The sequence below is a fragment of the Oreochromis niloticus genome, linkage group LG19 (genome assembly GCF_001858045.2).
Source record: "Oreochromis niloticus isolate F11D_XX linkage group LG19, O_niloticus_UMD_NMBU, whole genome shotgun sequence".
In the NCBI taxonomy this organism is placed as follows: domain Eukaryota; kingdom Metazoa; phylum Chordata; class Actinopteri; order Cichliformes; family Cichlidae; genus Oreochromis; species Oreochromis niloticus.
Genome location: NC_031983.2, coordinates 27,088,261 through 27,104,483, shown reverse-complemented (window position 1 = coordinate 27,104,483; position 16,223 = coordinate 27,088,261). Strand labels below are relative to the sequence as shown.

The window sequence follows — 16,223 nt, the reverse complement described above, 5'->3', positions numbered from 1 at the left end:
CCATTGAAATAAAACGTGGATTTAATTTAGCTGGAACTTTGTGAGACGCAGGGTGTGCTCTCCACACATGCAGGTTTATGTTGAGCAGGGGTGGCTTGGCACTGTGTATTCACACCACTGTTACATGCACTTGCAGCATAATAAGAGATATCCCTGTCAAGCCCCCAAATCTGATGCAAGATGTTTGTAAGAAGAAAGTGCAGCGACTGTATGGAAAAACAACAACAACGCAGCTTTAAGAGAAAACGTTCCAACTGTAAACAAGGCTGCAAACAGCGAATAATTGCAAACAGCTAATCGTGCTTGTAAAATGGACTAACGAACAAACAGATAATCACAGACAAAATCCACATCCCCTGTGGATCTCACACACAAACACACACCTGCCATCCTTTCCGAGGCCCCGTAATGAGCCTATTCAGAAGGAACAGTGATGATTCAACCATCCAATCAGGATCCTGCTGCCCCAGATACCCGGCATGTCTACAGGACACAGATTTGAGTAAAATCGGGAGAGAGGGGTTGAATCCACAGGACTCAAGCTACAGAAAACAGCTTCTGATTTTAATTTCTACAAACGTGCTGTTGAACGTGAGAGCCTGACACCTTTTCTCTGTTCACTTACAATCACTCATCTAATTTCATGCATGTGACAAAAAGTGCTGTCTTGAAACAATAACATCGGAGCGCTGCAGGTTATTTTTTATTTTTTAAATGAATAATGCAGCCTGGTGTCTGCTGAGCAGCCCTTAAAGCATAAACAAGCATTTGTAATTTGAGAAACTGCTACGTGTGATAAATGGCACAGAGAGGCTCTTCCAAAGTCACATCTGTTTTGATTTTGCAGTATTTATGCTTTTCTGAGACGGATCGGAAGTCTCATAAATATTCAGAGTGTGAGTTTGACAGTGTGAGAGAGAGCGGGAGATGGGTAGCTTTTACAAACTTTGGCCTCTCTGTGGATGCTAAATGGCTTAGCACCTGACACATAATCTACTGTACTAAGACAGAATGCATCACCTGGCAGGTGGATGCCATAATTTTCTTGGATTTTTTTGGTTTACAGCTCAAAAAAAAAAAAATCAGAATCCTGTTATCTCTTGAAAGATTTTCCTTTTTCATTATTATAAACATCCCTCAAACAAAGAAAAGCGCCTGCAGCTTTTCCATCTCTGTTCACTTTCTTGATTGATTCATTGACTTTTCCTTTTGTTCCCCAAACACAGAACCGTTAGGGAGCGAGCAAAATTGCCTGCAAGGATTTATGGCCTCATTTAGATGAATGTGTTAAGAAAGTCAATTTACATTTTAAATGGAAACATTACCTTTCCTTTCATGGGACCAACCGACTGTTTATGAGTCCCTGTAAACACAGACAACCTTAAAGACGTCACCACGGTGTCAGTTTTACTCCTGCCGGCCCACCTCTCTGCCTCGGCACTGGTTTGGCCTGCTTTTCCTGCTGCAGGTGTCTAACTATGTTTAAACTAAGTGGGAGACAAAAGCTTGAATCATGCTGGAGAGGGAATCCAAAAGTGTCACCAAGCATTTTGACTCACTGAGGTTTTATAATAGTAAGCCAAACAAATATGAAAAAGTAAAAATAGAGTGTGATGATGTGATAATTTTGAATGATCCTGATCTGTTGGATTTTTAAATTATTATTATTTAGATACATTTAGGAGATGAAAGGATTTAAAGGACACGGAGAGATTCAACAGTGGTCCTCTGGCCTGAGTCCAGGGACCAGGGGCATAAAACTCTGTAGTAAAACAGTGAGTCACATTCATAAAGCTGTAGGTCCTCTTTAATAATCACAATCCATTAACTGTATATAAAAGATGGAAAGACCTGCCATTGTGAAGATTTGAGCCAAACATTTTCAACAACAGCATCATCTGAAGTGAATCTGATTTATTCCCCTTTTGTAATTAAAAATAATTTACAAATTTAACTTCATGTTCTTTTTAATAAGACTTTACTTATTAGTTGGGCTTTATCATTACTTTTAATATAAAAGTGTTGAGAGAGATTACAGAGCGAGGGAGCTGAGGGTTGGCCTCGAAACTACTGACAGTCGTTATGTTGCCCCCTGCTGGCCATAAAAAGAATGTAAGTTTTATATGCCGTCTTGTGCATGTGCACAAGCTGAATTTGTACCTCTGTCTTCATCCATGAAAGGATGCAAAAATCCTCCTTTTTTTTTAGCATTTGCATAGAAAATTGGCTTTTGTGCCTCACATTTTGAGACACAGAAGTGAAAACAAGATTTTTTTCATCATCAGAGAAGTCTTGAAAAGGAAACAGGATTTTAAATGAACTCAACTTTATAAAGATCAGAGGAGAGGGCGCTGACAGATGTTAAAAACAAGCGGAAACCTACGGGAGGTGGCAACAACTGATGTTCCTTCAGTGGCCACTTGAGGCCGGCTGCAAAACAGAGTCAGTCTCCCCGTGTTAAACTACCCAAAGTGTTCAAATCTTTATTTACAGCCTGAAATTAAACTCAGTGTTGGGCTCGATGGACAGTTTGCCCCTTCATGGTAACTCTGAGCGGGTTTAATTTGTTTACGTCCATCTGGATGCTGGAGTCAGGGGCACGGCCACATTGATAGACAGGTGTCCCTGACAGGTGACGGGGAGCTGGAGCCAATCGGTGTCTGCTCTCAACTGCGGTGCTGCGTTTGAAAGCATTTTAATGGATTATCTGACTAATATCATGGCCCGCTGTGTGGAGCGGACCATTCAGGTAATTTGTGCTTTTGGTGAGTCAAAGTCTGCTCTTTTATTAGTAGCTTCAAAATGTGGAGTCTAAAACCGGTGGGTGATGTTGATCTTGCATAAACCATTAGATTAAATCCAGAGAGGAAGAACGTGCATACGGCCAATCACTCCCTGCTGCAGCTGGCCATTTTTAACCACCTAAACTGGACAGTTTATGTATTTTTCATCTCTTTGTGACTCACTATGATAACTGTGCGTTTAAAGTCTGAGGCAAAGGAGTCAAACATAAGACCCGCGGGTCAGAATTGGCTCGGCAAAGACCCCAGTCCAGCCCACTGGACCACTTTGGAAAATTATTAGGAAGGCATGAATTTTGGTCTTTTACTTGTATTTCAGTTTTACAGCTTTATAACGAACTCCTCATACTACACCACAGTAATCAAGTAAGAGATAAACAATTAAATAACAGACAAGTTGCTGTTTTTTTTTTTTTAACAATCTACTATAGAAATGTCTTTTTTTCTGAGAAATAACAAAGGTTTTCTCTAATTTGACACATTTATTTATTTCATGTTTAAATCATGCTGACACATTTCTCTTATTTTTGACAGCAGGATTTCTTTATCATGTAGAAAAACTAAAAACACTGTTAAAAATTATTTTTTTCTTTTTTAAGGCATCTCTGTTAAATGTGTAGTTATACTTTGTTACAGTGACAGAGATCACAGTGTGTGGCCCATCATGTAAAATAAGTTTGACATCTCTAGTTTCAGGTATGTGTCAGTTAATGAGAGGAACAAGGCAACGTGTCTCTAGAGCATGTCAAGAACATCCAGCAGAATCTTAGTGGCTGAATTCTGAAGGTGATTTCAGATTTGTTAGCTCGGTGGTGGATGCCTCTGCCCAGCGTCAGCTATCCTCCACCTCACTGCAAGCCCGGTTGGATAAATGATGTGTTTAAAATTGCTGATGAAAATCTCAGATCTGCTCTCAACTGCTGTGATGAAGCACCCACAACAGTTGTAAGCATAAACAAACACTTGATAACATTTGGAATTGCATAATAGCTTCTCTTTGAATGAGGTATTTATAGGGTTAATAAAGGCTTTATAACATAGTAAGGTTCTGCTGAAGTCCTTCCATCCATTTTCTTTACTGCTCATCCATTGTGAAGTTGTGACTGAGGGACTGGAGCCTATTTCACATGTCACAGGATGAGAGACAACAGAGCCTCAGTCTATTCCAGGACTAACACAGAGAGAAACACACCTATGATCAAACGGCTGCCCAGCACATGTTCGACTAATAATTGTATCCATCAGTTGCTGTTTCGTAAGAGAAACAACAAACAGGGATGGAGCGATTCTGGCTGATATTTAGATTTTATTTTCCTTTCATCAACTATTTCTGCCAAAGAAATAACAAAAGTCTACATTATTATTATTATTTTAATCACTGAACCTTTTGAAGGGTTTAGGCTCTTTATCACATCATCGTTTAGCATCTAGCACAAAACGTATGCAACCTAACAGATCAACACTGGCTGCTGACATCAGTACATTTTCAAACTGATATCAGCCAATACAGATGTTCAGCCAATATAAATTCAAAGAAACAAACTCATAAAATGAAGCTGTTAAAGCTGCAATCAGCATCATTTCTGCACACTGACGGGAAATAAAGTTCCTTATTGCACCTTTAAAGGTGCTGCTGTTATTCTCCATCCTTCTACACCAGTTTTAAACCACTGGTGGCATTTTCTACTTTAATGCAACTATAGAAAAATTCACTTTTTGTTTTTCAAGCGTAATATTGTTTACAAGGTATCCATTTATTTATTCATGCAATTTGAAACAGGCATTCATATAGTGGTTTTCTCGTCCTGCTTGCCTCACACAGCTTTATCCATCATGCATTCCCCCCTGTGGTCAGTTTAAGCAAGCAAACTAACCTGACATACTTGTCTTTGGACTGCAGGAGGGAACCCACCTGTAAAAACCCACCAGGCACACGGAGACCAAAGACTTGGGAGGGTTTAAATTTGCAAGCACGAAATGGTTTGTTTTAGTTACCAAGAAATCAACAAGAAACTCTACAAATGTGCACATTGTTGACACTACAGAGGTCTAAGGGGCACATTTGTGTAGTCTGTGCCTGCGGGGACCTAAACTGACTTTTACTGTACATCTATTTCTGGAAGTGTAGGAGACGAAAACGCACAAGAAAGACTGAGGGTGTGTGTGTGTGTGTGTGTGTGTGCGTGCGTGCGTGCGTGCGTGCGTGCGTGCAAGAGACAGGAGCAGGCTAGTGATGTATCGTGAGTGGAAAGGCTGTGGAGTGGGAGTGTGCCGAGCGAACTAAAGGTGCACTTTGATGGCAGGAGTGTAGTGTGGCACTTCATCACAGAGAGCGGTCAAGTGTGTGTAGTTTGAGATCTAAAAAGCCTGTTTTAGAGATGTGCACACACACAGGGTGTGCTGGATACTTCCACAGCAAGCATCAGAGGGCCCCTGTCGCTCCCTGGCAGTCCAATCATGTATTTCTAGTGACCAGTGGCAGTCGATTACAGTCAGACTCAGAGGGAAGTGTCTGTAATGAGCTGTCGAGTCAACAAACGTCCCTACATACGTCTAATTTTCACACTGGGATAGTTTGCCTGTGTGTGGACATGCAGCGGTTTATAGTACCGACCTGAAATGAGATTCAAAGGTCAGCTTGGATCACATCAAACACACATCCCTACGCACACACAGTCACCGACACACACAGACAGACAGTATCATAGTTTAGCCCCATTGTGTCTGGTGATGTGAATCCCTCACCACCACTAACTGTAGCATGTTTAATTAGACTACAGCACAGAAATGCATGTATTGTCTTACAAACACAGCCTTTCCCCACAAACACACCAGACTACGCAGCGTCAAACAATAGCAACACCACCAACAACACTGCTTTAAATCTGGAGCCCAGCACCAGCAGCATTTTTCTCACACAGATGCCGATAGAGGAATTCTTCCACGGTTCGTTTAGTTGGAAGAAAATAGAGATAAAAGCCACTCTGGAAGGTGCTGCTGCGCTGAAATTCGCGGAACATCTTTGTAATTGCACACAATCGTAAACTTACCCGCTGTGACCAGAGAGACGCCGACACAGCTGAGGACGAGCAAGAAAATTCTCTCCATGTTTCTAACGCCAAGAGGACGCGCGGTCCCATGCACTCTGGCCGGGGGAGCCGTGTTAACCGCCGCGTTGTGCTGCTTGGCATTCACGTCAGTTCGTGCGTGTCATCTCGACTGGAAAGGCGACAACGGCGCTCTGTCCGCGGGCTTTTCAGCACCTCGGACAGCGCTTCGGCAACACCTCCGCTCACTCGGCACCCTCCAACCTCAGACCAGCAACCTGCAACCAGCAGGTGAGCTTCATCATCGATGCGTCGTCGATCCTCCAACTGTGCGCCCAAACCCTCCCAGATCTGCTACTGCCTCTGCTGCTGCTGGAGGTGGTGCTCAGCACCGCTCAGCTGCTGCAGACACAGTGAAACGTGCTGGCTTTGTATATGAGCGCCTGGACTGTCCCTGCCCGCCACACTGACTCCAGCGAGAGAGAGCGAGGCTGCAACCCCCCCCAAGGACCCCCGGCTGCGACAATAACAGCGAAAAAGTCAAGAAATGTCCAAAAACTACCGTCCAACTTTGATGCTTTTCCTGTAACACTCACTCCACCGCTTCTCCTCCTTATGACCTTATTAAAAATAATAAACACCCGCCTTCTTCCACCCCTAGTAACCCACCCTCCACGCCACAGAGCCCAGCCAGCAACACCACGCTTTAAAGACCGACTTCTCCCAGGCCTCCGAGAGCGAGCACAGCTGATCGACTTGTCACCAACAGCCTCTCCTTTTCTCTCTCATCCTGCAGCTTCAGTTGCCCACTCCTGTACTCTGAATTACTGCTGCCCACTCATCGATTAAATATGCATCCACTGGCCCACGCAAACAGATGCAAAGACAAAGTCTCAGTGGAGCCGCTTTGAATCCTTTCCCCCCCACTTCAAAAACAAACACGTGCCTCTTGACTTTACCACTGAGTTGACATCCTCACCACCATTACCTCCGCCACCGCCTCCACTCCCTCCCTTATTCGGCTCACATTGTTTCAAAGCGAGCAGAGAAGTGCAAAAAACTCTGCATAATTACCTCAGATGTTTTCCCCTGCAGCGCGATGTGGACTTGAAGCTTTCCGGGATGTTAGTTTGTGTGCGTGGAGGGGAGGGGAGTGTCAGTCCCGAGTCAGGAGACCGGCACTGTCCCCTAGCTGTGTCCCCAAGAAATGTTTTCTTTACCCCGCTGTGCACCTCGATTCATAGCCCGCTTCCTCTGACGTGCTTCAGAGCAACACTGCTGGTGGTGGTGGAGGTGGAGGGGTTATTGTGCTGTTTTTTATGCATGCTTCACTCCTGTAGGCTACTGCTCTCCCCCTCCATCTAATATGTGAGTGAGGGAGAGGAAGAGAGTTTGTAAGGAGACAGGGGAAATATAGGCTCCATCCTCACCAGCATAATGTATCTGCACAGCATGTGGTGGAAGAGGTATTCACATTTCTCACATACACCGAAAACACTCCAGAGCAAGTAGAAGTACTGCGATAAATGGCTAAAACTGCTCTTTTATGATGTGAAAGCTCACAAGTATCAATCAGGTCATTCCTCCTGTTTGGCTGCGACTCTGCTTTTGGTTTTGGTTAACTCTCATCGCCTTCGAGCTTTCAGATTTGACCATGCACATTAAGAAATTATCCTTAGGTCAAGAAAAAAAAAAATACAGCCTTATGACAGATGCATCTGTCATGTTTGGAACCAAAGAAAACAATGCCACTCCGCTAACAGCATAAGTATTAGAAGTGGTATTAATCGTGCCACGTAGAGCTCGGTGGTGGGTCCATGCAGAGCACCACCCCTGACACCCTGATGTTTTTCCTCTTGAGTCTGAATGTGCTGCATTTGCATTGCTTTCATGTAGAGGTGGCATTGTAAGGAAAAAATATGGTATAAATCTACTTTAACTGCAGACAGATGCAGATAACAGCTCGTGAACACAGCATGTTCTCATTTAGCGGTTTAGAAGTCAGATTTTTTTTTTCATCAGAAGCTGGTGGAGTCTTTCCCTCAGTATTGTTGCTGGTGACAATATTCAGAGTAAAAATATTAATTATGCAGAACCATAGATGGTGTAAAAGACAGATGTAGCTTCTGGGGCTAAAAGTGAAGCCAGCACTTTAAAGCTGCGTTCTTTTAAAGGACACCTGTGACAGCAAAAAGACTTCTGGTCCTCTAAAAATCTTAGTGAAAATGGCCCTCAGCCCTGACCTCTGTAAACACTTTACTAATTAGTTTATGGTCTTAGTCACTTATTTTTGACCACCTCCTCCTGTTCTTCTGGGGGGACACTGTGACATTCCCAAACCAGCTGCGTCTGACCTGGGACCTCCTCCAACTGAATGAGCCTGAAGCACTTCACCTATGTGCCCAGGAGGTATTCTAGACACACTCCTTAACCACCTCATTTGGTTCTTCTTAATCAGTCTGAACCTGAGCTGTGTCTGTCTCTAGCAATAACCTTGCAACATAAATCACTGGCTCGGGCTCAGTCCTGTTCCATGTTCCTGCAGCCAGTTTGGGAAGCTGTGGGCTGGACTGCGACGACCTTTGACCTTGACTGCCCCACCATTTCACAGTGCACCAAAGTGATGGTGACAGTGAAAACATTTATCTCAATGCTTCAGAACAGGATAGCATAAACCAGTGGGTGATGCCACTGTGGGTACAGCCATCTTTTATGTGCACAAAGGTATTATATTATTCTAATTACTGATAATTAATGTGCCCATCACTTTAATGCTGCAGTTGGAGCTAATTTACTATTGCAAACCTCTATAATAAAGCATAATTTATTAGCTGACTTATACTTTAGAATATAAATTTGCAAATTAACAGTTGTACCAAGCAGTGTAATTTTTTTCTCTTAAATAAAGAAGGGAGTAAATCAATAATGCCAGGCTACATTTAAATAATGGGACTGCACTGAAAAAAGAAGACTGAATAAATACTGGATATATTGCCATGTTGGAGCAGTTGGTCACTTCACATAGGCTTTTATGTAATTTTAGTCATAGCTAACATGCATTTGCCTTCACAGCACTGCTTCTTCTCGTGCATTTTATATGGGTAACAGTTCCTGTCCTCAGGCTGCTCCGGAAGCGTCTCACGGTGGAGGTCTGCAAACCGTCTTATGGGGGATAGCAGATTTTATTTTTAGGGCTGAGCACTGAGGGTGCAAAGGCCCCATTGTGTCTGCTCATTTTGTCATTTTTAATTATTCCTTTCCTCAATATTATTGCTGAAATTGGGTGAAAAATAATCAGGTGGCCAGACAACCATAAATGCTTGAAAAGACGTAGAATAGATGGTTCTATCTTCCGAAGTGCTTTAAACCTGCTTTCTTTTTGATGGCCCCAAGGGGGCGATACCTGCGTCTGCAAAAAAACTTGTGGCCCAGTAGAAGATGATGGGGGGAAAAGCCGCTGACCCTGACCTCTGGAAACACTTCCCTGATGATTTTAATGACTCAATCACTCATTTTAAATGGCCTGTATTTTGTATAGCGCTTTACTAGTCCCTAAGGACCCCAAAACGCTTTACACATCCAGTCATCCACCCATTCACGCACACATTCACACACTGGTGATGGCAAGCTACGTTGTAGCCACAGCCATCCTGGGGTGCACTGACAGAGGTGAGGTCTTTAGTCTATACTGAATAAACATTGATTACATTTTTGGTTATTCTAAGAGTCAAAATGATCAGATGAGGTTCTCTGGAGGCTATGTGCAGCTTTTATTGCTGTCTGTGGCTGTGGGTCATAATGAATGTTCCCATCTTCTGGCCAAGGTACATCACATGGGAACTAATTGTTTCACGGCTGTCACAATATCACATTTCCATTCATTATCAGGGCTAAAAATAATAACCTACCCATTATGCATGCAAAGAAAATTAATCTTTAACTTTTTCTCTTTGCTTGCGAATTAATTACACTTTATTTTTTCATATATTATGGTTGCCATCAATATCTGGATGCTCCCATACCATTCATTCATATTGCTAAAGTAAGCAGTAATGAAAGCTGTCATTTCTCCTCTAATGCAGAGATATAAGGTGGCAGCAAACAGAAATGGGCTTCATCTTTTCACAACCTCCGGAACCAGTTTTGGACATGCTCCAGTCCTCCCATTTGGAGGTCAGAAAATTAACCACTCTGCACTGACAGCTTCTGATCGATCAAAATTAACAGAGCAACATTTGGCTCCAACAGTTTTTCATCAGACTCACTCAGATTAAGACACTGTTGTGGCAAATATGTCACATGCCCTGAAATGGATTATTTGGCAAGCAGCAGCTGTGGGGAAACAAAGCAGAGAGAACAGGTGGTTTTGTGTTTGTTCTTCTCATTTCTAGAAGATAGAATATCACCACAGTTACATGTGTTCAGTTTTTCTAATGGTGAAAAAGTTGGTAAGATTCAAAAAGGCCACTGGCTGTAAGTTTGGGGTTTACAGAGACACGCTCAGGCCACTGAATTAGGGTGAAACTGAAGTGTGAAAGGATCCCTCAGGGCACAGACATGTCCTGACTGAAAGAGGACATGGAGAAAGAAAGACACACTATGACCCAGAAGCACAAATTGGATGACAGGTGAATTCTTCCACCTGGACACAGTCCTATTTATAAACTATTATATCCCAGCAAACATAGCTAAAGCAAAAATGTTACCTCCTGCTTTATGAAGGCAAAAACTGAACCGCTTATGGATGGATGTACAAAACCATCAAGTCTAACAAGGTCATCCAGGTGATGCCAAAGAAGGAGTTTTATTTTGAAACCATTTTTTCAAACAAACAAAGGCTCAGCTGACGGCTAGTTGGTGCTGAAATGTTTTCTGGGATGTTTAAGTTTAAAAGTGATTTCTAACCCAATTTAAGTTGTTTTTTGTGTGTAGTGTTTGTTCTGTGTGTTTACTCACCCCATGTCCTCTCTCAGGTCCAGCCCACCTGTCTGATTACCTGCTCTGACCTAATCTGCTCCACCTGTGTCTAATTGCTGGGCGGAGCCTCTCTCTGTTAAGCATCTTGGTTTTTGCTACTACTTGCAAAACTGGACTGGACTCTGTTTTACCTGAAGTTTGAGTAAAGTTTGCCAGCTTTCACTTGACGCCTGAACTGTGAGGCAGGGTTTTATCTTATCCAGGTAACTCCAGGTTTAATCCTGGGTTTTCAGTACTACAGAGGTGGATCACTTCTTACTGGGGTAGATGACCGTGAATGTTCCAGAATGGGGATCAATGGGTTTAAAATCATCACCTGTTGATGGATCAACCAGCCATTCTTGGAAGCATGTGAAGTCTTTGTTTTTTTCCCAAATGAGCCACAACTTTATTCGATGAGTTTTTCCCCCTCACGTTGGCTGCAAACATTTTTTTTTCAAAACAGTTTTATTGTTCAGTAAGCATTAATATATCCATAACATCATCTTTGATGCATGTTTTTCTACATGATCACTGTTGCTTTTTCTCCCTGAAAAACCCCAAATAATTGCACAATACGATTTAAAGCAATAAATTTCAAAATAAATACAATACAATGGAAAAAAAAAAGTCAACTGTAGCAAAAATGATACAGAAGGTGTCAGAAGGTTCAATAAAAACGACATTTTCAAATAATGTAAATTTTCTGCTACTTGTTTGGTGGTTCAGACTTTAAGGGCCAAGACTATAAAACAGGTCACCTGTTTATACGATAATGACAGGACACCTCAGTAGTAGCACAGGCCTCAGGTGTCCAGAGTCATGTCTTTGATGCACTTAGTTGTGTAATAATACTGGATGGTTATATAAGCCTGCAAGCATGTGAAATGCACACGAACACGACTTTCTGGCTGATGACAGAAAATGTGCTGCTTAATGGAGGCGCGCACACACAGCTAAGGCAAACTGACTTAATGAATCTGAAGGCCAGGCAGCACGTTGACTGTACTGTCAACAGTTTCCACAACACCGGGAACTCCCAGGGATCTCTGAAAGTCTTGGCCCAACAAACCATTAATAGTCTTTATATTCAGCACTCAGCAAACACACAAAGGACTCAGCCCAGGTGGGTAATTTGCTCCTGGAAATTGGCCTCGCTGATACCTTACAGTCTTCAACATTAAACGCAGATCAAGCAGAAAATCAGCAATAAATCTGACGTCTTTATGGACATTCTAGTTCATCTTTGCTACCGTGAGCTTCAGCCCAGTGGAGGGAGACGTTGTTTTTCTGTGTGTGTGCGTGTTTGTGTTTGGTCAGGGGGAAAGGATTTGCTTGGTCTCTGTAATCATTTTTCAAAATGGGGAGCAGGGGGCATGAAGTGGAACATTGGTATGAAGTTATAGAGGTTATGCACAGCTTATCCAGCTCTTTGATGTGTCCCATCCCCCAACGCTGATTTTAGGACGCTCTTAGTCAGTGCCTAACGCGTGTCTCTTGCTTATATAAGAATAAAATAATGGTCTCCAACAAGTTAGCTTATTGGGGGCTAGACTTTACTGACAGTGATGTAAAGTATTTCAAATGACCCAAAGATTCAAGCGATAAAGAGATTAGAGCAAAACTTTGTACCTACATATATAATTAAGAATAGAATAGAAGTCATAAATGAAACTCACCAAGAGTTATCAAAGGTTCCTGGCATTTGGGGTCTTGGGACTAAAAGCAGTGTTTTTCCTGAAGTTTGTGAGAACTATGTGACCGCAAAGGTAACTGCAAAGCGTGTGAGGAGGTTTAGTGATGCATTCGTCCCAATGGACACATTAATTATGCAGCGGGTAATGATTGGGCCGAAGGACTGCAACATGGCACTTTCCCTGTTTTATTGACCACTCAAAGCTCGAGGAACATTATTTACTTCAAAATCAGTACCAGTGACCCAACAAGCACGCAGGTTCATCACCCTAACTCCGCCCTGAAGGCCACTACCCTGCAGGGGCCTCTTTACTCTTCAGGCTGGTGTTTTATGGGGACAATTTAATGAAGGTGTCAGCTGAGGACCTGTGAGGTGGCAGTTTTTGTAATCTAGAGACTCTGTTCAGTGCCATAATATCCCAGTAATGGACTTTGCTCTCAGACTGCAGCCTTACTTGTGAGATTTTCCAAAAGCAGCAATGGAGGCAGGGTGAGGGTGGGATTATTTCAGGGATATTTCTGAACACCTGATGGACAGGTTGACAGATGAGGTCAGGCTGGAGTCTCTGTGGACGATGATGTCTGCAGGTGACACTGGGATCTGTAATGAGAGCAGGGTGGAGAACAAGTTTCATGGATGCAGGGATGGAGGATATGCAGACAGTGGGTGTGACAGAGGAGGATACTAGGTGTGTGGTAGGGTGACACCAGAGAATAAAGCACCAGGGCTTCCAAATTTTATTTTAGTTAACCATCCAGCTCTGTTCTGTGATGAGAGTAGCAGGCACAGATCGATACGGACAGGTCTCCATGTTGCTTAAAAATGCTGAGTTGAGTTGTTGCATATTTTTGAGCCTATAGTTTAACCCAGTGAGGCCGGGTAAACGTTTGAGCTGTAGTACTTGGAACAAAACATACGGTTACGGCAACAATGATCCACGAGAGAGTAACTCTGAGAGAGAAAAGTCATAACAGGAAGATGTACAGAAACTAAAACAGCTACAATAAAGAAAAATGTGCAAAAAATAAACAGTTGTAAAAACAGATGATCTGTGCAGGTGAGCAGGAAACCAGGAAATATCTGAGAAAATGCAGCAATGTAATACATCAACAAAAAGGACAGAGTAGTTCACATGCTACAGAAGCAAGTTATGAGAATGAGAAAAAAGTTGGATTAGTATGAAACAACAAAAAATTTATAAAACTAAACAGCACAACCTTTTGTTTAGTTGATATTATCACTGTAGTGACAATATATAAAGTATAAAATCTACTCTATTCAGATATTCTTTGAAATTATACTTATGCATGTCAGGGGAAAATGTTATTTCCATAAAGACATATCTGTGACAGGGTAAACTTTAAAACAAAATTATATCTTTATTTGGAATGGACAGGAAAAATCCATCAACATAGCAATATATGAATGACACGAAAACAGAGTCCTTCCAGGCTTTTAGAGTCCAGGAGAGCAAATGACAAACACAGTGATCGGCAGGTGCATATTATCCTCTAATGGATATTACTGGGAGAATTGCCTGATAAATAAAGTTCTACAAGGTTTACATGTTCTCCAGAAGGGAACTCACATTAGATAAAGGTAGAACACATTATATGGAACTATAAACATGAACTGGGGGGTTGCCCGTGCTGCTGTCATGGAGAAAAACAAAGTAGAAAAACAAGTAAATAAAATAAATGAGTTAACAATGGTCAGAAATTAGATAAGTAGGTTACAAAAGTACAAGTACCAGTGAGATCAAGTAAAGTCAGCTCTTGTGGGGGTAATGATTAGGATCCATTTGTCCCAAATTTGGTAGAATTCAGCCTTTTGATTTCTTAACTGATATGTCAGTTTTTCCATCCTAAATATCTCTAAAGCAATCCCAAACCAGTCATCCAGGGTAGGCTGAACTGGGCTTAACCATCTTCTTGTAATTGTTTTCTTACTTGCCACCAAGAGTAATTGCACCAACTTAATCTCACTCCTACGTTCCAGAAAAGGGACCAGACCCATGTAGAGAACCTTAAAATCCAGAAGTATTAGTGTGAGTGTTAAAGACTGCGCTTAAGGAGGCCCGGACACCCGTCCAGAAATCTTTTAACCTGAGACAGTCCCAAAAGACATGGAAATGATTAGCAAGAGTCGAGCCGCATTGTCTCCAGCATGGCATATGAGCACCTTTATATCTCTCCTGATATGGTGTCTTGAAGTACCTAATAATACTCTTCCAGTCGTGTTCTCTCCAGCTCATGGAGCTGGTTGTGGACCAAATATTTTCCCACTCCCCCACAGAAACATCAATCCCTGATTCCCTTTCCCATTTATCTTTAACGTATAAAGTGTTATCCTCACTGGCACTAGAGAGAGCTTTGTATAGTTTGGAAATGGATTTAGTGGGAGTCATGGTTGGAGCATTTTTCAGGATGTGGAAAAAATGTGACTCAGCCTCTATAAAGATAGTCAGTTTGCACTCGTGATCAATATATGATCTCAGCTGTAGGTATTTGTGAAAGTCATATTCTATCAGGTTGTGTTTGTCTCGCAGGGTCTCATAGCTGAGCACAGCTATGAGACCCTGCCTTTCTATGAGTAAGAGAGAGGAATGTTTTAAGGCCATAAGTTATCCATGATTTAAAGTTAGAGTCATGGCTGTTTGGAATAAAACCTGAGTCAAAAGCAAACTTTTAAAATTTTGTGTATCCTACACCTTCTGCCAAACTTGAAGAGTGTGGGTTAACCAAGGGTTCCCTTATCTGCCATTACGGCCTGGACGGGGAATTGGTCCAACAGGCTGGACTCCAGTTCCTTCCACCTGGCTATGTATGTTTGGGGTAAACTTTTCATGAGGAATTATGAATATGTGATTCTGTTGTGAAACACTGTATTGCAGACAGATTGTGGACCCAAATCCAGGACTCATGAGATGAGAAATTACTCAAAAACAACGTTAATGTTAGAGTCTTTCCAAAAGAGAAAAACAAAGCAAGGGTGGAGCCAGAAATGCTAAACTAGTAACCTAGCAGAAAAACACACAGAGCATGAAGGAGGACATAACAAAGAGTGAAAGGAAATTAGAGCAGAGTGGACACACCTGAGATCACAGCTGAACAGAATCTAATTAAGACAAGGGACTATCAAAATAAAACAGGAAGTAAGTAATACGCACAGTGAGACCCAGGCTGATACACATGAACTTGACACGGGGACTGCAGAAAATATATGGAGATAAGACTGTTGGTAAAAACTATAAAACTAAAAAATTGCCATTGTCATCTTCAGCTGACATTTATTTACTTTTTTTTGGATTTTGTTGTTTTGCAAAACTATAAATGACCAGAATTAATAATACCATTATATCATTAGTGATAAGCATAATCATTTCTGCTACAATTTAGCACCATCTTTAGCTTTATAAGCTTTCCACGCCTCAGTAAACATCAATGTAACGTCTCCCAGGATTCTTACAATTTAACACATATAGAAAGAATATAATCATTTATCAATTTAAAATGTTATTTACAGAAAATGATAAAGTTTCAACACAAAGAGATAAAAATAAATGCAATGATGTAACATTTGAATGATTTGAGTTTTACGTCTCCGCCTGAGACACTTTTGATTGGAAAGAAATTTTACAGCTTCAGATATCCGACCCTGGAAACAACAAGACCACGAAAGAAGAGCTGGAGTGAATGGCTGAGATTGAGAAAATCTTGGATG

General features: G+C 41.9%; 1 protein-coding gene across 4 annotated transcripts in view; it reads right to left on the bottom strand.

Annotated features, from left to right (window-relative positions):
- The window catches only part of fndc5a (fibronectin type III domain containing 5a), a 43,237-nt gene extending 32,284 nt beyond the window's left edge, over nt 1-10,953 (bottom strand). Inside the window, exon 1 of one of the 4 annotated variants that reach the window (XR_001224496.3) lies at nt 10,805-10,953. Coding sequence is in view for 3 of the 4 variants with exons in the window: in XM_005477617.4 (XP_005477674.1) it covers nt 5,852-5,909 (58 nt within the window). In the remaining variant the exon portion in view is untranslated. Of the gene's footprint in view, nt 1-383; nt 484-5,851; nt 6,709-10,804 lie in introns of those variants that run through there. The other 3 variants (XM_005477617.4, XM_013271957.3, XM_005477619.4) reach the window with 3 other exon arrangements.
- Between the last annotated feature and the right edge of the window lie 5,270 nt (nt 10,954-16,223).